We start from the raw sequence: 24,760 nt of genomic DNA, 5'->3' as shown, positions 1-24,760 counted from the left end.
AGGGAAAGAGAAATTGATTTGGGAACTGGGAGATTGGAAAGGTAAAGGCTGTTTCAAATGAGTCTGAACCTGTTGACAGTTCCCTGTGCTCAGGGCATTGAGTCCAGCTATGATACCTACCACACAATTATTCCTTCATGAATGTGGTGCTGGCCTCGTGATTGACTAGCCAAGGATCCTAGGCAAATCCCTAATCCATATCGATGTGGTGGTGGAAGAGGCAAGAAAGATCTGGAACATGGAAAGGGAGATCCAGCCAAGTGGAAGACCATAGTGCTTGATGAGCAGGCGGAGGAACTTCTTCTCACAAAGGCTGACCCTATACACATGGCCAGGATTTCCTACCACTGTTTCTGTAGTGATCATACTTTCTGAGCTATTTACTCTAGTTAAATGTGTGTTCTAGACCAAATGTTCTCATTACAAGAAAAAGAGTACTCTTAAAACGCTTGCATCTAAATCTAAGAAGCGGTGGGGAGAGGATGAATGAGAGACTGTGCATTTTCAATTCCACATAAGAAGCCAGTCTTGGAAATACGTGCTACCCTAAGTGAGCTTTGTTTTTTCTTTAATCCAGTTGACATATCTGGATACCTTGGTGTAGATTCCATATTTACCTTTCATTGCACATTCTTCCCCCCAGCTAATAATTCCAGTTAAGAAACTCGTCCCTTCCACCTCAGTAACATGGGGTCCCCCACTGTCCCCTTGGCAAGAATCTTTACCTCCCTCATGATAGCCAGCACAGAACATGTTATTCAGGATGGTGACTCTCGTGGACCGAAGGCAGGTGGCTCGGTCAATAAGAGGAACTTTGAGGTACTGAAGAATTGAAGCTGATCTCCCTCTGTTGAAGATTTTCCCCCAACCACTCACATAGCCAGATCCGAGTTTGAGGAAAGTGTTGGTATATTCCCTGTTGGCCACGCAAATCGGTGTCACGTAGCTGTTCAGGACTAAGGGCTGGTCCAGTTCCAGGAGGGCGATGTCGTGGCTGTACCTGTTAACGCTCGCATTGTAGTGGAAGTGGGGAATCGTGCGGATCACTTTTCGCGTTTGCTCAGTGTGCTCCTTTTCCTCAATGTTATGTTCACCTAGTTGGGGGGGGGGGAGAAAATCAACCGAACTTTCTTCACTCACAATCTTTTCAATAACGCTGCCAATTTCCTAAGGACCTACTAGCTTTCACTGCCTTAACTGGCTCTTTTAAGTGTGTGAATTTTACATCGTGATGGTTTGGGTAACAGATCATCAGGGCTAGTAAGCAGGTTTCAAGCTAAGCCATAATCGAGGATCTGAAGTAGGGCATTGGCTCCATTTGTCTAGGCTTCTCTTAGCTTTCCATTGGGCAAAGGCAAGAATGAACCTAGTCCTTGTGAATTAGACTCTCAATTTTAAGTGGTCACACTCCTGCTCTGTAAGTCAGTCCATTTGGTCATTCTTTCAAATGCTGGCTGAAGACCTGAATAAAGGCTGTGCCAGGATCCAGACATACAAAGACCAATGACATGTCCCATTTTCAGGAGGGCTCAGCCTGGTGGAGAAACGGATATAGCTGTAAATGAGTGTATCCCGCTCAGATGGATGTTAGCAAAGGCTCACAAAGAGCAGTATGGGGGCTTGTGGGATGGAGCAAGCCAGTTTCTGAAAATATGACCCCTCTACCAAGAACCTGGCTCATTAAGTATTGATCTTACTAAAATCTACTGCTGTCAGGTAGATTCTGATGTATGGAGACCCTGCGGGACAGAGTAGAGCCATTTCTAAGCTTCTGAGTTCTTTAATCTTTATGAAAACAGAGTCTCATCTTGCCACCCCTCCACCAGTCTACTTTGCTAGACAGTCTTAACCACAGTGCCCCCAGAGCTCCTTTAGTGATCCTATCCTACAAGATTTGCATGAAATAGGATGCAGCAATGGCATAATAGATCCTGCAAGTTAGTGCTATTTATTTTTCACTTGTTTACCTGCGACGACCGTGATCTGATCCCCAGGTTCGATACAGTGGGCTGCAGTTACGACCCATTTTTCATTAATGATGGAGCCTCCACAGAATGCCTCGATTTTCCCATGCAAAACGACCTGAGGAAACAGAATCAAGAACCTTACTGTGTAACAAAGTTGCTCCGGACCAACGCAAACGAGTGTGCTGTTTAAAGGCTTCTAGGTGCTGGCAGAAAGGGAGTGTTTTCTGGAAAGTGTCGGGTTTGCAAATGAATGAGGGTTTCTGGAGCACAATCAGAAAAGCCATTTCTGTAACTGCCTGGAAGGGAACGTGCTGGATGAGAGCCAGAGGAGGGAGGGCCTTGCTAGCTGAGAGCTGGGGAGGTCCAGCTCCTTGGGAGCGGCGGGAGTCCAGCTGGGGAGTCCAGTGAACAGAAGGCTCTGTCTTTCTTTGGTGATGAGGGCCTTACATTCCTTTTCCAGGGGAGTCAAATATTCTCTGGGTGGGCATTTGAGAGGCATTTACAAAACACACTGATGGGACTTCTCGAGGTCAAAGTAATGACCGAGTTTGCTGTCCCTGCATGAGAAAATCATCTTGCTACTTGTCACTTATAAGACAAAAGCCAAGACACACTAACTCAACTGGTTGCCCCAGAGTTGATCTTGAGTCAAGGCAACCCGTGCGTGTCCCAGTAGACCTGTGTTACATAGGGTTTTTTTCCGTACTGATTCTTTAGTGGGGACTCCTGGTGGATCAGGTGGACCCAGAGGTAGACTGGAATCCCTACCCTTTCAGTTCGCAGTCCAGCACGTTAAACAGTTTGACGCAAGCACTACTTCTTTCTCTGGGAGGTCTCTTCAAGCTCCTTCCACACTGGAACGTTATAAAGTGGGATCTAGAATGGCCATCCAGGCAGGGAGGATTGCTGAGCCCCACGCACTCCTCCCAATTCCCCCTACCTATATGTGCATTTCCTTGAGTGGCTTTTGTCCTAAAGGTCCAGTTTAGTTGTGCTTCGTCCTTGGGCCAAATGGCTAAAGGTATTTGGGTACTATGTTGAGCCTGGGAATTATTAGATATGAAGCCAATCCAGTTTTTTCTCTGTACAGTCATTTGCATGAACACTGACTATGCAACCAGGGTGCTCCTTGGAGTCAAGGGTGGTGCAATTTCATCTCACAAACTTCGGTCGTCTTGCCAGGAGGAGCCAGTCCTTGGAAAAAAGACATCATGCTGGGAAATGTGGAGGTCACAGAAAGAGAGGAAGACCCTCAACAAGATGGGTTCAGAGTGTCTCAAGCATGTATCAGAGATGGTGAGGGAAAGGGCAAGGTTCAGATCTGTTGTTATGTGATGGGCTGCTAACCCTGGAGAATTTCACTTCTGTAGGCAAGGACTTTTCTTTGATTCATCTCTTTGAGAAGGAAGTTGAGAAATGTGAACGCTAGAGGGCACACTCAACATTTGGTAAGAGCCGTGAGAGTGTTGGCTTGCTCTCTGTGAACTGACGCCCTGGGCAGGAACCCTGCAAGGAAAAAGGAATTGTCAAGCTCTTTAAGTGTGTGTCAGAGAATCTTCACGGATAAGTTCGTTGAAGGTTCATTTTGTCCTGATTTCAATTTACAGAACACCTACTATGTTCTCGACACTGAAAACCTCGCCTCAGGCTGAGGTTGGCTCATTTCAAGCTTCTGATTCCCTTCATATTCAAGCTCCCTTTTTCACTCTACCTGTTGCTTTGCCTACAGAACAGACTCAAAATAGATGCAAACGCATAGAATAAAACGCATACATATCTGCGTGTCCACCTCAGAGAACCAACAATCAATCTTCTGAAATTTTTTAATTTTGTGAAGAATAAATGCATATAATTTATTATAGTGTAAAACATTTCTTATTAATTATTAAAAAGCTACTATTCATAATGTCATATAAAGTGGCACTAATAGGTGCTTTTGATATATTAGTGGACTGCAGTTTAGAGAGAGAAAATAATTTCTACAAGGATGAAGCTGTAGTTGTTGAGTACCAAAGAGTTGGAACCAACCCATAGCTGACCCTCTGGTGGGTTTCGAGAGGCAGTTAATCACATGGGAGAAGATTGCTCATATTTTTCCTGCAGAGCAGCTGGTGGCCTCGAACTGTGCGCCTTTGGGACTACAGCACTGTTTCTTACCACTAGGCCACCAGAGCTTGCAAACTCAGCTTAGCCTGATCCCAGAATAACTGCTCCTACCTACCTAGTATTTTACCACCTAGTATTGGTCTGTTCACCTGTGGCAGTTTTATAACCATCTAGTATGGTTGTAAAATACAGATTCTGGGGCTTGACCATGTTTAATGAAATCAGAATTTGTAATAGGTGGCACTGAGGAAATGAAAATTTCCCCATTTAGTCTCACACATAATTAAGTTTGAGAAGTATATCTACTGACTCAGAATTCCTAAGCATAGGCAGTATTTCTGTTTAAAAAATTGTTCATTCCATGACTGTATGAAACACAATGTGAATAAAGGAAAGTGTGAAAAACAATGTAAACGAATTTTGTATGCAAAGCAATGTAAAAGATTTTAAAAAAACAAACAACACCCCAATAAATAATTGCTCATTCCAGGCAGAGCTCTGTTAGGCCTGAAAACTCCTGCCAACACACACTCACTCTCACTCACACATACATACACATACACAGTGCCTGAGCAAGGAAAGATCAATCTTCCCTTCCCATTGGTCCATAACACCAACCAATGGGTACAGGAGGTACCTCCCAGGGGATTTCCACTTCCCTATCAGGATATACTTGTTGTCTTAATTGAAGTCAGATGAGAGGCTTAGTTGATTCCCTCCCCGAATCATCCTCTGAAAGTGCTGCGGGCACGTTCTTCATCCCAAAATACCACATGGTCATGCCCTAGCCCATAACGCTTTGAAGACTGTGCACTCCCCCTCTGCTCCCCTGTGTCTGTGCCCAGCAAATGAGTGAAGGTGGAGGAGGGAGACTATGGATAGAGTCTGAGGCAGTGGTTGGTGGGCAGACATGGGGAATGAAATCAGTGTAGGGCCCAGAGGACAGTGGAGTGGCGAGTGGGGAGTGCAGAACCCATCCCATAGAGATTGTGAGAGGTAGGACTGTATTTGGAGAGTCCAAGCTGACAGTTTATTCTCAATTGTCCCATTAGATTTCACATACAAAATAAAAAGCTCTGGTGGCCTTGTGTTAAGAAGGTGTACTGCAATCCTGAAGGCACTCAGTTTTAATCTACCAAGTGCTCCATAGAAGAAAGATGGGTAGTCTCCTTCCATGCATTTTACGCCCTCTGAAAACCTGCTGGAGGGTCAGCTCTGAGTTGGTTCTGACTCAACAGCACATTGCAACAGCAAGACAAGATAATTAAGAATTCACGGGCAGGGGGAGGGGTTTGTGCGGGGAGAAGGGTGCAACAATGAATGAATGGAATTCCAAAATCTCTGTAGATGTTCATTGAAATGAAAAATAAACAAACTAAATTAAAAAAAAAAGAATTCAAAACACTATAACCAAAAGGCAGATGGTTCAAACCCACCAACCTCTTTGAGGGAAAAAGATGGGCAATTTCCTTTCATGCTATTTACAGTCTCTGAAGACCCACCTGGGGTTAGCTCTGGGTTGACTTTCATTATTTAATGGCAATGGGTTGTTGAGATGTACCAGAAGGTACATGCGAGCACATGTACATCTGTAGGCATCTGTGTACATATATCTATATATTTATATGCCTTGCATATATATTCGTAATTAATGGATCTCACAGGAGTCCCCATTAGGGATACTACCAAGACACAAACAAACATCTTGTGGGATAGGTTTACTGTATTTGAAGGCTTGCAGCCACAGTCTTGTGGGATAATTGGTACAAGGTAGTTCATAAAGGCAGTGTTATGCATCCTAGTTTAGAGAATCGCATCTAAGGTCTTGGTCTCTGCTAATCTGACACAAAAGAATGAAAGAAACTAAAGGTCTGAAGAAGAAACTAGCACAAAAGACTAAATACTGATATGAATCACACCTTCCTCCATCCTGAGGACAGAACTAGAGAGTGCCCAGCTATCATTACTGACAGTTCTGGCCAGGACAACATAAAAAATCCTAAAGAGATAGAAATGTGTAGGAAAAAAAATTCAAATGCCTAAAAAAGATCAGACTTACTGGGCTGGTAGAGACCCTCAAGACTATTGAACTAAGATACCCTTTGGTCTTAGAACTAAAACCTCTTCCAGGGGTCATCTTTCATCTAAATAATATATAAATAAACACTGTTTAATGGAGTGATGATATATATCATGGTGCTGTTCCTCTGACCACTGTGTAAGGACAGTTGAACATTCAGTCTAGTACCTAGACCAAACAATTTCCACAGCCCTTGGGCCTGGAGACCTTGGTCTAGCTCATCTGATAACTGCCAAACACTCTTCACCTGAGACTTTTGGTAGATTAGCGAGAACTATGGCTATAGTCTATTAACCCTGAGGAGTGTTCTTGGCCAATTCCTGCCTAAGTATTAGAAATTTGAGCAAACATCTTTGCCAAGAAAAAAATCCCTTAAATATATTTGCATTTAAAGATATTACAAATGACTTGGTTTTGGAATGTTTGCTTGGCTACCTCATGATCACCACTATTTAAATATCAGCTATTTGGGGGGGGGGGACGAGCTGTCTGTTGGGCCAAGGACAAGTTCTTGCAAGCTATTAACTTGAGGAATGTTGGGGGAAATGAGAAGACATACGTTCTGAGCAAGGCATTTGTGTTCTGATCATTTTGGAGTGTTCATGTTTATCATATCCTTATGGAAATCTTTTTAAGTCTCTCAAACACACACCAGTATATTTACATGTACCTACAAAACATATATTCACACATTTTTTTATACTTGTCATTTAAAAAGTCAACCCAGTGTACAAATTGTCATCTTGTTTTCTTCTTAATTTGAACCTAGCCTTTCGGTAAAATGTCTCTTCTCTCTTCTTGCCTCCATTTTTACAATTACTTCCTCTGCTTGCATATTCTCTCTTTTCTACACAATGTGGTCCCATTTCTGCATGATGAGGATGTGTGGAGCTTATTAGGTCTACAGATAGGATTCACTCACTCTTTGGCTCAGGTCATGTTAGGCAAGGGGGGGGGGTGCAGTACTAACTTTTAGGTCTTTAATACATGACTAAATTGTTGTAGTTATTAGGGGCCATCAAGTCAGCTAAAACTTGTAGCAACCCTATGAACCACACAGCCGAACCTTGCCCTATCCTGTGCTATCCACGTGATCTCTGCCATGTTCAAGGCAATTGTTGTAGTGTCAATCCATCTTATCAAGAGTCTTCCTCATTTAATCTGACCAAAATGTTGAAGTTGTCAAGGATTTCATTTTACTTGAATCCACAATCAATGTCCATGTCAATATCCATGGTACATGCAGTTTAAAAAAATCAATATATCTGTTGCATTGGGAAAATCTGCTGTCGAGGACCTCTAAAGAACAAGATGTCAGTTGAAAGACCAAGCCATGGCATTTTCAATTGCTTCTTATCCATCTGAAAGTTGGACAATCAATAAGGATGACAGAAGAGGAATCTAAGCCTTTGAATTGTGGTGTTGGTGAAGAGTACTGGATATCTCATGGAATGCCAAAAGAATAAATAGACATGTCTTTGAGAAAGTGCAGTCCAGGTGCTCCTTAAAGGCAAGGATGTTGAAACTTCATCTCACTTACTTTGGGCATATTTTCAAGAGGAACCAGTCATTGGAGAGAGACATGCTGGGAAAGGTAAAGGGTTAGCAAAAAAAAAAAAAAAAGGAAAGACCCTTAGCAAGGTGGATTGACATAGTGACTACCATAATGAACTTGGCATGACAGAGGTCATGAGGATGGCACAAGGTAATGCAAAGTTCAGATCTATTGTCCACAGGGTTTCTGTGAGTCATAGGTGACTCAACAGCACCTAACAAGTCATCAAAACATATTTCATCAAGTAGTCTTAGGACATAAAGAGGAATATAGACTAAATATCTTATCTAAACTAACTGCATGGGACAAACTGAGTTCACATAGGCCTTACTTTTTATTTCTCTTAATTGATACTTGATAATCTGAACTAGAAATAATAGAAACTTATCTTTTTCAGGTAAAACTAAGTTTATATTCTTAGGATCTTTGTATAAAATTACCCCATGCTCTCCTCTCTTCTAAATGAAAGAGACATTTTTAGGTTATGTAAAGGTGGCTTTTCATGCTGTCTGCCACTGCTGTATGCCTCTACTGAGGAAAAGGAATTGGATTTGTCTAGGTAGATGTGATACACAGAGCACGTGCTCAGGCAGATGCCTTTTAGGGTAGCTGAATGGAGGCAGACTAAGGAAAATGCTAAGACATTCTAAAGATAATTTAGGCCAAGAATAAAATAAAGAATAGACAGACTGCTTCTCTAGATATTTTCTGTAGGTTGAAAAGGGTCAAGTGTTGGTAATTGCATGTGATATGTCTTAATAAAAAGACTAAAAAAAAGCTTAACCATTAAGTCAGATTAGTAAGCATACACTAAATATGGATATCATAGAACAGAGACTTGTGATAAGACAGAAAACAAGAAGACCAGGCATTTCACATGCAAGGTCAGACAGATCCTAGTCCAAAGCAGTAAATTGACTACAGTTCTTAGTCACTTTGCACATGCTCAGAATTGTCAGACAGGCCCAAGGGCACTGAACCAGATAATTTTCTCAAATCACTCACTCCTCTGCTGGTAAGAAAGGTGACCTAGTAGTACTGATGTTGCAATTTCCCTTTTACGGTAATATTAAGAAACCTTTGATTTCTCCCTTTGCTATTGGTTGCCAGGGAGTGGATCCTGACTTATGGTCACCCATTTGTTCAGAGGGTTCCAGTCTTCTGGGGTGCCTCTGTTTATGTTTGAGCCACCAAATTTCTCAGCTATCTATCAGTCAGGCACTTAGACTATCTATGTCACCTAGGAAGCTCTGGTGGTCTAGTGGGTAAGGACAAGGGCAAAATCCACGGCAGGGTTAGCTATAAGTTGGTTCTCATTTGAGGGTAATGAGTTATTGATTTAAGGGACTCAATAAGACGTGCTAATTCTAAGGGAAAAAAATATTTTCTGTTTCTGTATGGTGCATTCAAATACATAGTTTTTTTTCCTCTATTCTCCCCTAAGGCTTCTGTCTCAGTAATAAAAGTTCATAAAGCCACAGAGAGGTTGAGGTGACTACACAGAAACTCTAGGGGTACCTGGAAGAGGCTTCTGTTCTCCTAGTCTTGAAAACTTGAAAAAATAAAAAATCCTAGAAAAAGGTAATAAGAGATGCCAGACACTGATGGTTAAATGGAAGGTGAGCTATGCACTGAAGGAGTTTAAGATGACCTCCTTCCAGATGAAGAGATCTCTCTTGCACTCTTTCCTCGTAGAGGTGTCTTCCAGCTATTGCTCAAACACCCCTAGTGACAGAACTGTATTGCAGGTCAACAAACATTTGGAGAACAGCTCAACCCACATGCCTGACCCATTAGTTAGAAAGGATTTTATTAACCAGGTCAAGACCTGCCTACCCAAAGTTTCACTTTCAAGTCTACAAAGAAAGTTGTCTCTACAAAGAATGTCAGGACTAAGGAGCACCTGTTTCATACCATGGTCTTTCCAGTAACTTGCTATGCATCTGAGAACTGGACAATGACTAAGGATGACAGAAGAAGAATGGATGTCTTTGAGCTGTGGTGTTGGAGAAAAGTACTAAATGTACTTTTACATGGACTACCAAAGAAAAAACAGAACAAACAGCTATGTCTTGGAGAAAGTGTAGCCAGAGTGCTTTCTGGAGGCAAAGATGATAAAGCTTCCTCTCACATACTTTGGGTATGCTGCTGTTGTTGTTATGTACCATTGAGTTGCATGCAACTCATAGCAACCCTTTGTACAATAGCTCTGAACTCTGCCCTATCCTGAGCCATTCTCACTGTCTCCAACACACTTTACTTCTATTGCTCCAAGTACTATGTCAATTCATCTCATCCAGGGTCTTTCTCTCCTGCACTGTCCCTTCACCCTATCAAACATGATGTTCTTCTCCAGGGACTTGTCCCTCTGGGCCACATGCCTAAAATATGTGAGACAGAGCTTCAAAATCCTTATCTCCAAGGAGCAGCCTGATTTTCTCCCTCTCCTGGACAGATCTGTTTGTTCTCTTGGAAGTCTGTCATATGTTGAATACTTTTCTCCAGCACCACAACTCAAAGGCATCAATTCTTTCATCATCTCTAGTTATTGCCCAGCTCTCTGATGCATAGCAAGTAATTGTGAAGACCATGGCCTGAATCAGGCACACCTTAGTCTCCAGTCTGTCATCATTGCTCTTTAGCACTTTGAAGATATCCCTGACAACAGATTCCCCCAGTAAAATTTGTCTTTTTATTTCTTGACTGCTGGTGCTAAGAGTGTTGATTGTGGATCTGAGCAAATGGAAATTAACGTGGGTTGTTGATGAGTAGTCTTACTCCAATCCTGATGACACATTCCTCCTCATAAAGCCCAGCCTCCAGAATAATCTGTTCCACATACAGATTGAAAAGGTACGGAGACAGGATGCATCCCTGACACACTCCTTTCCTGATTTTGAACCATTCAGGGTTTACTTGATCTTTTTTGAGGACTGCTTTCTGGTCCAAGTAGGAGAGGTTATGCCTTGGAGAGAGGCATCATGGTTGGGAAGGTATAGTGATGACAAAGAAGAGGAAGACCCTCAATCAGGAGGATGGACACAGTGACTGCAGCGATAGGCTTGAGTGTGTAGAGATTGTGAAGATGGCACAAGATAGGACAGGATTCAGATTTGTTTTTCATAAGGTGGTTATGAGTCATACTCAATGACTCATAGTAATGGAAATACTCTTTTTATATATGCATTGCTTAATATGGTAGCTACTAGCAATCTGTGGCTATTCACTTGAAATGTGTCTAGTGTGGCTGGGGAATTTAATTTTAAATCCTATTTAATAAAAATTTGCATTTAAGTAGCTAATCTAAGGAACCAGTAAAGTGGCAGGATAGAAAAATCAATATACAAAAGTCAATTGAATTCCTCTACACCAAAAAGAGAACATTGGAAAGGAAGTCAGTCAAAGAATAACATTTACTTTATCTCCCCAAAGATAGAAATCCTTAGAAAGAAACCTAGCCAGAGATGTAAAAGATCTTTACAAAAATAACTACAAAACACTACTGCAAGAAATCAAGAGATCTACATAAATTGGAAAACATACTATGCTCATGGATAGGAAGACTTAGCATTGTGAAAATGTCAATACTATACAAAGAGCTCTACAAATATAATGCAAACCCAATACTTATTCTAATGCTTTTCTTTAAGAAAATGGGGGGAGCCCCTAATTACCAATTATATATCAAAGGAAAAAAGTCCCAGATAAGCAAAGCATCATCGAAGAACAAAATAGTTGATCACAGACTACCAGGTCTCAGAACAGTTTGATACAGTGATGAAGGGGCAGTTTCCCCCAGGGATAGACAAAGTCCCAGGTTTACTGCAGGTTTACTCCAGAAGGTGACAGGTCCAGAAAAGTGACAAGGTCCCAACAGTGTAACCCTCAAGTCTCAGCAGTCTAGGGAGTTTGGGGGCCGCAAGGAGCAACTTTCCCTACCTGAAGAAGTCCTTTTGGCTGGTGAGAATGCTCGCCTGTCTATGAAGATCCCCTTTCCAGGGGAGAGGAGGACAACCACCCTACCAAAAATATCCCTTGTGGACCATGCAGGAATGCTTGCTTGCTTGCTGTGGCCATCATACTGTATAACACCATTGTAAAAATAGAAGAGTAGCTTGTAAAATATGTATACATGTCCAGAAGCTAAAAGGGAAAGAGGGCAAGGGATCAAAAAGGGAAAGAGAAGAAAACACTAGGATAGCAGAATTTAGGGAGCAGGTGTGTGTGTGTAGGAATAGGAGAGATTCAATGGAGACTTGAGAAGGTTGGGTAATAACGGGCATAGATCAATAGTCATTAAGTATATAAAATACAATGTATATGAATAATTGCATGAAAGACAATATAAATGAAAGATTAAAAGAAAAGAAATAGTTCTGGAAAAACTGCATATCTGTGTAGAAAAATGAAACACGACCCATACCTCATACCATACACAAAACTACCCCAAAGTTTTAAATAAAAACCCTAACAATATAAAGTTCATGTAAGTAAAAATAGGGACAAGCCTAGGATCCTTGTGGTTATTGTGGTGTTGTGTGCCATTGAGTCAGAACTGACACAAAGATGACTCTCCAGTGAGGTTACAGAGCCAATAAATTGCAAGGCAGGAGATTTCCCATCCTTCCATGGAGCAGCTGGTGGATTTGAACCTTATGTCTTTGGGATTGCAGCACAATTTCTTAGCAGTAGGCCACCAGAGCTCCCCAGGGGCCATAGTATACGGCATAGAGTACCCAACAAAACAAAAAAATGCACAAACAGCAGGAGATGAGCTATATGAATAGGACTTCTTGAAAATTATTTATGTTCCTCATGAACACAATAGAATACATTGCATCAAATTTGCCCCATGTGATACGTGGTTTGCTAGTTTTGACTGCTTTTTCCATGGTCAGTGGTTGGCAGAGTAAAAAGAAATCCTTGACAACTTCGATTTTTTTTCTGTTTATCATGATATTGCTTATTGTTCCAGTTGTGAATATTTTTGTTTTCTTTGTGTTGATATGTAACCCAACAGCAGTATAAATAAATAATAATTTACACATGGACACATAAATAGTTAAGTATGCTAAAGGGATGCAGGTGTGTGTAAAGGACTATACCTACATGCAGGTATAGTTTTAGCTATAGATATTTCTATATACATATTTCTAAGTGCTGCATGAATGTTCATATCGACAGTGGAGCACATTGTCATGGAAACTACTTAAACCAAACACCTTGCTGGATGATGTTCTTAGCCTGGAAGGGGAAGGACCATGGAGACAGGAAACATCTGTATCAATTGGCACAACATAGTTCATGTACACTGTTCTGCATCCTCTTATGGTGAGTAGTGTCTAGGGTCATAAAGTAGTGGTCATTAGTATACAAGTATTAGTCTCTTTCTATCTGGTATAAATAGGAGTGAGTGTGTGTGTGTGTGGGGGGAAATAACCCTCAAGAGAGTAATTTGTGCAAAGGACTAAAGGAGCATATGAAGCACAGCCTGGATGCATCCTGAGACCAGAAGAATTAGATGGTGCCCATCTATCATTATTGACTACTCTAAATCAAATCACAACAGAGAGTCCTGGATAGAATGGGGGGAAATGCAGAGAAAAAAAAATTCACAAAATTAATCAGAGTTACTGATCTGACAGATACAAGAGGAACATCAGACATCTTTCTGATCTGGAACAGAAGCCATTCCCAGAAACTGCCTTTCAGCCAAATCAGACAGGCCCATCAAATAATTATACTCAAGAGAAATGTGTACCTTAGAACAATCAATTATATGAGATCATAAGGATGAGAAAGACCGAGGAAGGACAGGCAATTCAGACAAAAAGAAATGAGAAACAAAGGCTGGAAATGGGAGAGAACTGACAAAATTCAGGGAATGCAACCAACAATTCTATGGAATCCTTTATATACAAGCTTTTAATGAGAAACTAATTTGTTATGCAAATTTCACCCAAAGAACAATAAAAATTAAAGAAATGGAGTACAGTTCTACTCTGACACACATGGGGTAGCCATGAGGTGGAATGGGGATGGCAACTGTTTGTTTTAACTTTCTCTTATTTGTTTAATAAATTCCCAGATGATGCTGAGGCTACCAAACTTTGAGAACCACAGCTCTGAACAAAGCCCCTATCTCATACCATGGCTTTAACAACTCAGTTCTTGCCTTAAGCATCAAACATCCTTTAAAATTGCTTTTGTTTTGGCAAGACACTTACGGACTCTCACCAGTTTTCCCAGCATTTGAAGCTGAAGCAGCACCCTGACCTCATGTATCTGTGAGCTCACTTTCACACCTCCCTATTGCTGACATTTCCCCCATTTGACCACCTGGAATCCTGCTGTGCTGATTCTTTGAGGCCAAACTCGACCTTGCATAGTAGGTTCCTGCCCTTGGACTTCTCACCAGAGGCCCATCCCTGGGTACGCCTCCATGTTGCTTAGTGCTGAAACTTGCTTAAACAATTCTCTCAAGCTAGTAGGTCCTCACCCTCCCACCTAAGCCAGCTGAATTCCAGTTTTGAGACATCATTGGTATAAAGTACCTGCCAAGGGAATTGACCTGGTATGGCGTTGTCTCCACCAACAACCCGGGTGAACTCCGATTGTGATGAGTTGCTTTCAGTAACATTATCCCACTCAGCTTCAGTAGAATTTTCATAGTCCACACTGGAGAAAACCGTCTCAGCACGAGTGAGCGTCTTAGATGAGAGTGAGACAGAAACTCTTCCACATGGAAATGGCACTAGAAGGATAGAGAGAAAATCAGTATTCTGGTCTTTCTCATTGGCAAGCATAAGAAGTATTAGAAAAATCGAGAATGAGACCCATCCTTGTCATTGCTGAGAAGAAGGCCCATCAATATTACCAAAATTGAATCAATAAATACAGTCTCAAGCTAAAAGGCCGATTGCATTATTTTCATGGAAAGTTTTCAAACCTTCATGAAAAGAGCTTTTGGCTCAGGAATCCATATCTTTATGGAAGTAGGTGTTCCAGAATCCAATTTGGGGGAAGACTTTTCTAAAGTCTAATGATTTTCTGTTTAGTTGTTTTACTAAACACGTTTTAGTCTCAAGTGCAATCTCTGAATGGAAGTCTGATGATTGGTGTCAGGTAACAGATGGGATGACTATGAGTGACAGTTAACTCCAAGGCAGCTAAGTAACTTAAGCTCTAGAATTAGGTAGATAAGGTGCCTGTTGTTTCTTGTTAACAAGCTTCCTTTTGCAGGTTAGAATGCTTTCCAGATCCCAAACTGGACCTTTTAGATGTCTGTTGTGCTAGATCATTATGTTTTTAGTTACTTGGCTATAAAATAGTAACCAAATAGATTACTAGTGTAATTATCATAGCCACATCCATCCAGGATCTGATTCCCTTTTTACCTCTGGTTGGTTTCTTTTCGGGAACAATGGAAGAGTCTACTGATACATTGGGTCCACCAGAATGTGAATTTGTAGTCAAGCCAAGTCACCACATATTTTATTTTCATTTCTCACTTTCTTACTAACCACATTCCTTATAACAGACATTTCTATAGCAACCAGCTGCCGCAGAGTATCATGAAGACAGCATGAGGTTGAGAAAACAGGAAATTAGTTAAAAATATTTCTGTATAAATACAAATCATCAACAATCGCCAGAGATTTTGGGACCATTACTATTGAAAGGCAGACACACTTATTTTGAATCTGACCTCCTTAATCTGCTAAAGGATAAAGCTATAGATTTGAAAACAGCACAATATTTGAGAGCAGTTCTTGGGATTCCCTCCCCTCCCTCTTCCTAAAGCAACAGGTTTGTAAAGGTTTAGCCTTTGTGTCATTCTCTCTACCTTTGTAGTTTGGTTTTAAAAGATAAAATTATTCATTTTCTTCTTCCCAGGATAGGCTAGCACTTACGCTATGTCAAAAGGTAATAAGGACAGATAGCCATGAAATGTTAGCCACTCATCTCAGTTGCACCATGTGTTCTCCTGCCTTCTAGTCCTTGCTTTAATTTCCTTTGCCTGGTGCCCTGCTGAGATAGGTATCGAACCCAGCTACAGAGGAATGGTGCATGATTTAATGTACCCATTTGATAAGATACCAGGCTTTGGAAACTTTTGGAAATGACATTTAGTTTAATTCAAACAGGCCCCTCATTTGCCAAATGCAACTGATCCTGCCATGTGTGTGCTTTTTCTTTTTTCTATCAGTTCCTACTGCTTTCATTTTTCAGGCGAGAACAATATGTATGCAGAGTGGAAACGTTCAGAAGAATACAACAGTCAGCTGCCAATGGAATGTCATGGTTAGCATAACTTGGAAACAGTGCTTTGTCCATTGACGGTGCTGAGCAGTCTGCCAAGAATTTCAAACAGATGGTGGTCAGAACCATTCTGGCACCAAGTGTACAAACTCAAGGGTATGAAAAAAGTTTCTTAAGAGTAAACCAGTCAGAGCCTAAGAGAATCATGTCTAAAAGTCAACATCATTGAATAAGAAGCCTACCACCAAACCAAGCCATCTTCTATAGTTACAATATTACTGAATGGCTTTGTCTTGAGGAATTACGAATAATTATATGGAAGCCATGAGAAGACATGCTTTATGATAGCAAAGTTAGAGGGGGAAAAAGAATCACTCCTAAAAACTGACCAGATTTAAAAGAATTCAGTTATGGGAAGTTCCAGAATTTATCCTTAAAATAAAGCTGCAATTGGAGGAATCAAGTTTGACTAATTCAAGTTAGCGAGCTTTTCTGTGATTTCAAAGGGGAGTAAATGCAAGTCTTAACAAGTTGAAATGTAGATTTGTCGACTGTATCTGTAAAGACTTTTAAAAACATCAATTTTAACCTGCTGGTATACAGGAATGCTTGTCTTCTGCAAGTTGATATCCATCAGTACAGGAGCAAACCACTTTGCTATCAGCACCTAGTTTGCAGAACTGCTTGCATCGGCCGTTCTTCATGTTGCATGTTACATCTGTAAGAAAGTAAAGTCAATGGTGAAGAGAATCAAAGACTCAAAGAAACAGTCTAAAGTAGTAATTGGACCTCCTGAACCCGCAGCTTCCATGATTATGAGATGAGAAGATGTAGATGATGCTTAGCTAGATTTAGATGGTGACTGCTTTTAACAGGTCCTTAGGAGGTCCTGGGTAGAGTGGGAGGAAAATACAGAACAAAAGAATGAAAAATCAGACTTACTTGTCTGATGGAACCTGGTGGAATTCTGAGACCATGGTCATTGTTGTTGTTGATTGCCTTCAAGTCGAGCACGACTCATAGTGACCCCATGAACAAAAGGCCTGAAGCCCCTCTACAACTATCAACATTTATCAAAGTTCATAGATTTTTCTGGAGGCATGTTATTTAGGAAGTGGATGTCAAGCTGTTATAGTATGTTATTGTTGTCATGTGCCGTTGAGTCTCTTGTGGTGTATAGTGACCTTACGTACAGCAGCTCTGAACCCTGCCCTGTCCTGAGCCATTCTCACAAATTCTGACATACCAACCCCCATTGCCCCATTTACTATATCCATACATCTCATCCAGGGCTTTTTCTCCTTCCAAGGACTGCCCCTCCACCCTTCCAAGCATGATGTCCTTCTCTAAGGCCTAGTCCCTTCTGGTAACACGCCCAAAGTATGTGAGATGGAGCTTCAAAATCCTAGCCTCCAAGGAGAAATTTGGTTTCACCCTCTCCAAGAACTTTTTGTTTTCTTGGCAGTCCAACTGACAGACCTATAAAGTGAACTATGATACTTATAGGGAACAGACTCTTCAGAATAGTAAGTCAAATGGGACTAAAAGTCAGTACTTGCCCCCAAACAGAACTCAGAAGGCAGTGAAGAGCAACAAATTGGAATAGGGAACCTGATGGAGAAGCAAGAAGAGTGCAGATATATTGAGAAAATGGCAATGAATGTTATGAAACATCATATGGAAAATTAACATTCTCTGTAAACTTTCACTCAAATCACAATTTAATAAAAGAAGGCAAAGTCAATAGTAGCATCACTGCACATATATTTCTAAAAAGTGTATGGATTTACTGACTTACTTCTGGGTCAAACATACACTAAGGTCAGAAACATACACATGCATGGCCAGAAACCTGGGACTCAAGGGACCTCTGGTGGCTTAGTGGCAAGAAACTGCATGGCAAACGCAAAGGCATTCAGTTTGAATCCACAAGCTACTCTGCCAAAGAAAGATGAACAGTCTCCTCCCTTGTGATTACTGCTTCTGAGAACCCACCAGAGGGTCAGCTACGGGTCGGTTCAGACTGCATGGTACACAACAACAAGAAAAGAAAAGTCTAGACAGAATGTTAAGCTTGGGAGCCTTAAACTATGAGTAGAAAACCAGAAAATGTAAGTCTAAAAAGGGCATAAAAATAATAGCAGCAATATCTTTGGGTGTACTACCATTTTAAAAAGAATCTCTTATTGAACGATAGTATGTTCAGAAAAGTACACAAAACTTAAGAGATATGACATTTCAGAAAGTGAATATACTAGTGATGTGGATACAATGGTGAAGTCCTAACCCTTTTACCTGTCAATGTGACCAAGTTTAGGAATAGCATTTTTCTTATGTCGATGTGGTCATGGGGTGATCTTAAACTTACTCTTTTCTGAGAAGTCTTTTATAAATAAAGAGAATTGACAGAACCACACAGAGGGCATACAGACACTGTGTGATGACAGAGACAGACACATTCTTTAGCCCAGGAACTCTGAGATGAAGAAGGACTTTTGGATTTGGACTTCTAGTCTCCCAAACCATGAAAAAAAAAGTCTATATCCTGTAAAGGCCCCATTTTGTGTCATTTTCTTATAGCAGCCCTAGCAAATGAATACAACCTGTAAAAACACTAAGAAATCAACACATGGACATTATCAACCTCCCAGCAACTCTTCTAATGCTTCCTCTCGCCTTTCCAAAGGTAATCATTATCCTAACATCTAACACAGTAAATGACTTGTTTATGAATCACGTCTTATATACTATTCTGTGTTTTGTTTACTATATCTGTGAACTCCATCCATGTTGGTTTGTGTAGCAATTGTTCATTTACACTATTAGAAGTTCAAGCAGGATTTAGAAGAGGCTGTGGCACCAGAGATAGCATAGCTGAAGTCAGATAGATCCTGTCTGAAAGCAGAGGATACCAGAAGAATGGCAATCTGTGTTTTATTGACAATGCTAAGGCATCTGACTGGATCATAACAGACTGTGGCTGACCCTGATAAGCGTCGGAATCCCAGAACACTGAATTTTGTTCATATGAAACCTATGCCTAGATGAAGAAGCTGTTCTCCGGCTGGAGCAAGGGAAGGGTTACTGCATCAGAATGGGTGTGTGCTAGGGATGTATCCTTTCTCCATATCTATCCAGTCTGTATGCTGAACAAATAATTCATGAAACTGGACTCGGGAAGAGGAAGGTGGCATCAGAATTGGAAGAAAACTCATCAGCAACCCATTTTTTTCACCAGCAACCCATTTTATGCAGATGATACAACCTTGCTTGCTGAAAGGAAGGAGGACTTGAAATGTCTGCTGTAGAAGAACAAGAACTACAGCTTTTACTGTGGACTGCATCTCAACATCAAGAAGACAAAAATCCTCACCACTGGGCCAATAGGCAACATAATAATAGATTGAGAATGAATTAAAGTTGTCAATCTTGCTTAAGTCAACAATCAACAACCTTGGTACCAACAGTAAGGAGATCCAGACACATATTGCATTGAGAAAGTCCACGTACAGGGACCTCTCCAGAATATTGAAGAGCGATGATGTCAATCTGATTCAGGCTTTTCAATCATACGCTGGATAATCATCGGAGAGCTAGACAATGAATAAAGATGGCAGAATAAGAATTGATGCCTTTGAGTTGTGGTGTTGGATAACAATACTGAATATTCTATGGACTGCCAAAAGAACAAACAGATATGTGTTGGGAAAAGTGCAGTCAGATTCCTCTTGGAGGCAAAGATGATGAAAGTTCATCTCTCAGAATTTTGGCATGTTGCTAGAAGAGGCTATTCCTTGAAAAGGGACATTATGCTTGGAAAGGTAGAGGGTCAGTAAAAGAGAAGAAGATCCCCAATGGGTTGACACAGTGACTGTAGCAATGGGTTCAAGTGTGTCAGGATAGGTCAGGGTTCCTGTCTGTTGTTCACTGGGTCATGAGTCCCACTTGACACCTAACAACAACAGCTACAACTATAATCATCCAATATAGAGATATGACTCATTTTACTCACCTGTGCTATCATCAGTGTATATTTGGGGTTGCTTCTGAGTTCGGGGTCTTAGGCATACTGCTACAATGAGCATTGCTGTCCAGATCTTTTGGTTGCAGGTATGCATTTTTACTAGATAAATAATTATAAGTGGAATTATTTGAACATATATTTATAGATTTAGATTCAGTAGATTATATTGTCAAGAAATCCTCTGACAGTATTGTACAAATTTCTTTTTCTACCATCAGTGGATGAAAGTTGCAGTTGTTGGAGACCTTCATTGCAAAAGGTACCTTCTTCCACTCTGTAACTTGCCTCTTCACTCTAAATGATGTCTTTTGTGAAAGTGAAATCCTTAGCTTTAGTGTAGTTTATCAGTCTTTTCACTTATAGTGAGCAGCTTTTGAATCCAATTCGAGAAGTTTTTGCTAATGCCAAAGTGATAAATATATCTGTTTTTGTAATTTTTTTAGAAATTCATTGTTTGTTGTGCCATTTTTAGATACTCAATCCATCTGGAAATTACTGTGGTGTATAGTGTGAGATAGGGATAAAAATGCATTATTCTAGAATATCTGATTGAAACACCACAATGCATTGAAAATTCAGCCCCTTCTGTACCAAAGCAGTACTTCTCTTTCTCCTGTGCAGTCTCAATAACAGGAAGTGGTGTGGCTCACGACTTGTTAGCGAAGAGCTGTTTGTTTAAGAGAAATAGCTCTGCCCTTGTGTTGTTTTTATCTATGGAATTCTTCAAAGCAAGGATGGAAGGGCTTCATCGCATACACTTTAGACGTGTTATCAGAAAATCCCAATCCATGGAAAAGGACATCACACTTTCAAAAGGAGGCCGCAAAAAAGAGAAAGAACCTTAATAAGATGGAACGATCAGATGCAGTGGCTGCAACAAAGAGTTCAAACAAAATGATCTGGAGGATAACACAGGGCCAGGCAGGGTTTCCTTCTGTTGTACATGGGTGGCTGAGTTGGAACAAACCTGCTAACATGGAACAGCAGGTTGATAATTTATCCTCTTATTGATTCTTTCCTCCCTGTCCTTCCCTCTTGTTTTGCCACAGGCTCCTCTGTGTTCTAAGGCATCTAGTGGCTATGTTGGTTTGGAAGTGCATCAGGAATTTTTAAAGTAACAACTCTAATCATCCTAATTGGATTTTACAAAGGCTATCATAGGTTAATATAATAATTAGCTCATTTGCTTATGATGGCAATTCCAGGAATAGATGATTCAAAGCCATCTGGACAAAGGAGCCAGCCTGAACTTTAGCCTTTGCTTCCAATAATCCAGTAAGTCCATGATCCACAGAGATGATACTACGTCCTTTTTTATTTACTTACTTATTGTCTTAGGACCTTTCTCCTCACTAATGATGATAACATCCCTGACTATTGCTACAAAGCAACTCGAAAATGTTCAGCCAAATCAAATACCATCTGTAGAAAGTGTTCAGTCAATGTGACAATGAGATAAGGGACAGAGGTACATGGTAGGAACAACCTGGCTTTGGCCACAGCACATACAAGGGGAGTGTGTAAACTTGGTATGGCTTTCCCATTGTCAATCCTGTGTCCATGACTGGGCAACTGTCTTAAAATCTTCCATGTTTACCATAGTCCTGATGGCCAAGTATGCTGCTATTGGTTTTCAGCTTGGTTTGTGCATGTGGTAGGAAATATTGCTGCCCAACCAGTAGTGCCCTACCCTCACGCAATGTGTATAAGGATTCCCAGAGTAACATCACCAGGAGCTCCAGAGCAGAGATTTGTAGACTAGAACCTATAAAGCACTTAAGACGACAGGTGTTGAGTTGGATGTGGCCTCTCCCCTGATCCTGAAACTGACCTTGGAGCCTGGGACATCTGTTGAAGAACATCTTAAAGCATCTCTTCTCCACTCACGTTAGCACGAAGTTCATTTGTGTCTAGTGCAAAAGTTATCCTATTCTGCTTTAATTTTTTTTTTCTCAGCCTTCCTTTCCTCTGATGTGAAATTGACAATTTGGCCAAACGTCTAACAGGTTTATCACAAGACATCTTGCTATCTGGCGAACCTCAACGTATATATCCTTCTCCTTCCCCAACTGACATACACAGCAAGAAAAACAAAAAAAAAAAAGAAAAGAAAAAAGAAAAGAATATTTATGTGCTTGGTTTGATTTTTAATTTCTCCTCATTCTACTTGGTTATGGAAAGAATACCCTCTGTATTCTCTAAAACAGATGGAAATACCAAGTGTCTACAAACCTTGACCTGTCTGATTTTGATATGAGCTGAACCTGGACCATACTTTATTCTAGCCAAAGCACCCAGTAGCGCCTTAATTACTAGTCTTACGTTTCTTATAATTAGAAAGCAGGCCTTCATCAATGTTTCTACCGATGGAGAAGGGGTGGGGTGAAGGCACAAGATTTTAACAATGAAAATCCTCTTTCCTTTTCTGAGGTTGGTGAGGCCAGAGACTTGGTGCACAGATATTACACAAGCTGTGCTCTCTAAACATTTTCGAGAGTAGATTGAAGTTCAGTTTGAAGCAAAAAGCTCAAATAGGAGTGTATGTGTTCTTTTGCTGTTTCTTTCCTCTAGTGTATGAGAAAAAGCTTTTTCTTTTTAAGATATGGAAATTACAGTTGAAAGCTTCTCTGTCCATGCTCATAATAAAAATTCAAACGGACAAAAATCAGAAGATGAAAAGTAAAATTCTTCTTAAAAGTCTACAAAGGTCTACGAGGAAGGGTTTCTTGCATATCCTTTTTATAGATCTCTGTACATTTATGTAAATATACATGGTGATCCTTTTCTCTGAACAGATTCAGTCTTGTATAGAAGGCTGTTGGTGTTATGTGCTGTCAAATCGACTATGACTCACAGTAACCCTATGTACAATAGCTCTGGACCCTGCTCTATTTTGAGCCAATCACACTGACTCCGACACATTTATCCCCATTAAATTACTGTGTCAATCCATCGTATCCAGGTCTTCCTCTCCTGAGGTGTCCCTCCACCCTTCCAAGCATGATGCCCTTTTCCAAGGACAGGTCTCTTCTGGCAAAAGATGTCTATACCCCATTCTTTTTAATGACTGCACAGAGGGTTGGCATAGAAAGGAAGACGTTCAACAAGATGGACTGATGCAGGGACTACCACAATGGGCTTGTGCAAGACAGACATTGTATAGACTGTGCAGGATAGGCAAGGCTCAGATTTGTTGTTCATAGGATGGCTATGAGCCATAACCGACTGGATGGTGCCCAAAAAACAACAGCATAACACACTTTATCAGTGTAAGGCTGTGCTGTAGTGCACTTAAGCAGCCTTGCTATGGTGAATGAGCAAGTTGTATTCCACTTTAACCAAAACCATTTGCTGTGGAGTTCATTCCAACTCTGGGCAACCTCCTATGTCGCAGCTAGAACTCGCACTACCACAATACATTCCACTTTAGCTGTTTATAAAATACCTAAGTACACCTTCTTCATAGGTCATTGTGCACTCGCGCAGCACCCTTGTGGGAGAATATTCTGAAAGAAAATGTGTTGAGTTAAAGCATGTATATTTCAAATTACCAAAATTCTGTCAACTTACCACTCAGAAAATTATACCAAGGGAGCTCTAGTGGTCTAGTGGTAAGAAGCTGTGTTACAATCCTAAAGGCAAATGGTTCAAATCCACCAGCCGCTCTGTGGGAGAAGGATAGGTAATTTCCTTCCGTGTGATTTACGGCCTCTGAAAATCCACTGGAGGGTCACTTATGGGTTGGTTCTGATACAGCAGCACACACTGCCACCAACACACTGCCTAGGGTGTTTCTGGTGGCCTACTGGTACGAAGTTGTGTTGTCAACTGAAAAGCAGGTGGTTTGAATCCACCAACTGCTCCATGGGATAAAGGTGGGTAACCGCCTCCTATGTGATTTACTGCCTCTGGAGGGTCAGCTATGAGTCAGTTCAGATGTGACAGCACATGACAACAGCAATGAAATTGCACTGATAACAGCGACACCCCTCTAGTGCTTCAAATGAACAGCAGATTTTCACAAGAAAGATGGACAGTTTTTCATCAGAAACCCAATAGTAAGTAGGTCAGGGACGACTTGGCTCCAACATGATGGCAGTGAGGGAGAGAGAGACCCTGATTGGTACTTGAGACAGTTTAGCCAAGTTGCTTTGGAGAGTTCCCTTACACATAAAGAACCTCTTGGGAGCATTCCTCCTTTGTTTCTGCATTTACTGAACAGAAAGGATATTTCTATACCTTTATCAGGATGGCCAGGCAGATCCATGTACCCTAGAGGCCAGGTGTGGTGATAATAGCTGTAGGCTGCAGTACAACCATAGAGATCTGAGCAAACCAGAGTGTGGCTCCCCAGAGCAACCAAGATACTACCCATTGTGGATGGCACCTCTGTGCTGTGTGAACCACCACCTTCCGTTTGAAACAAAACTTGTTCTAGATGTTTTAGGCTAATACGGAATTCTTCAAGATGATTTGCCTCCTCCCTCAAAGTAGTTTGTTTTTTGTTTGTTTATGGTGTTTGCTGTTATAGTTGTTGTTAGGTACTGTTTATTTGATTCCAACTCATAGTGACCCTATGTGCAACGTAACAGTGCATTGTCTGTTCCTGGGCCAACACAATCATTGCTATGTTTGAGCCCATTATTGTACCCATGTTGTCAATCCATCTCACTGAGGGTTTTACTCCTTTGGTTGATTCTACTTTTCCAATCATGAAGTCTTTCTCCAGTGACTGCTCCCTTCTCATAAGATGAACCTCAATACCC

The 24,760-nt window shown here is 41.0% G+C and overlaps 1 protein-coding gene across 1 annotated transcript in view; it reads right to left on the bottom strand.

Moving 5' to 3' along the window:
• Positions 1-546: 546 nt before the first annotated feature.
• F9 (coagulation factor IX) overlaps positions 547-24,760 on the bottom strand; it is a 47,342-nt gene continuing 23,128 nt past the window's right edge. The window contains exons 5-8 of the mRNA XM_006881832.1: positions 16,560-16,688; positions 14,263-14,462; positions 1,968-2,082; positions 547-1,094 (exon numbers count right to left, since the gene is read on the bottom strand). Of these exons, the coding sequence (XP_006881894.1) occupies positions 547-1,094; positions 1,968-2,082; positions 14,263-14,462; positions 16,560-16,688 (992 nt within the window). The remainder of the gene's footprint in view (positions 1,095-1,967; positions 2,083-14,262; positions 14,463-16,559; positions 16,689-24,760) is intronic.

This window comes from Elephantulus edwardii, unplaced genomic scaffold, assembly GCF_000299155.1.
Source record: "Elephantulus edwardii isolate Elephantulus edwardi_28Jun2011 unplaced genomic scaffold, EleEdw1.0 scaffold00016, whole genome shotgun sequence".
NCBI classification, from domain to species: domain Eukaryota; kingdom Metazoa; phylum Chordata; class Mammalia; order Macroscelidea; family Macroscelididae; genus Elephantulus; species Elephantulus edwardii.
This window is presented reverse-complemented; position numbering and strand designations above follow the sequence as displayed.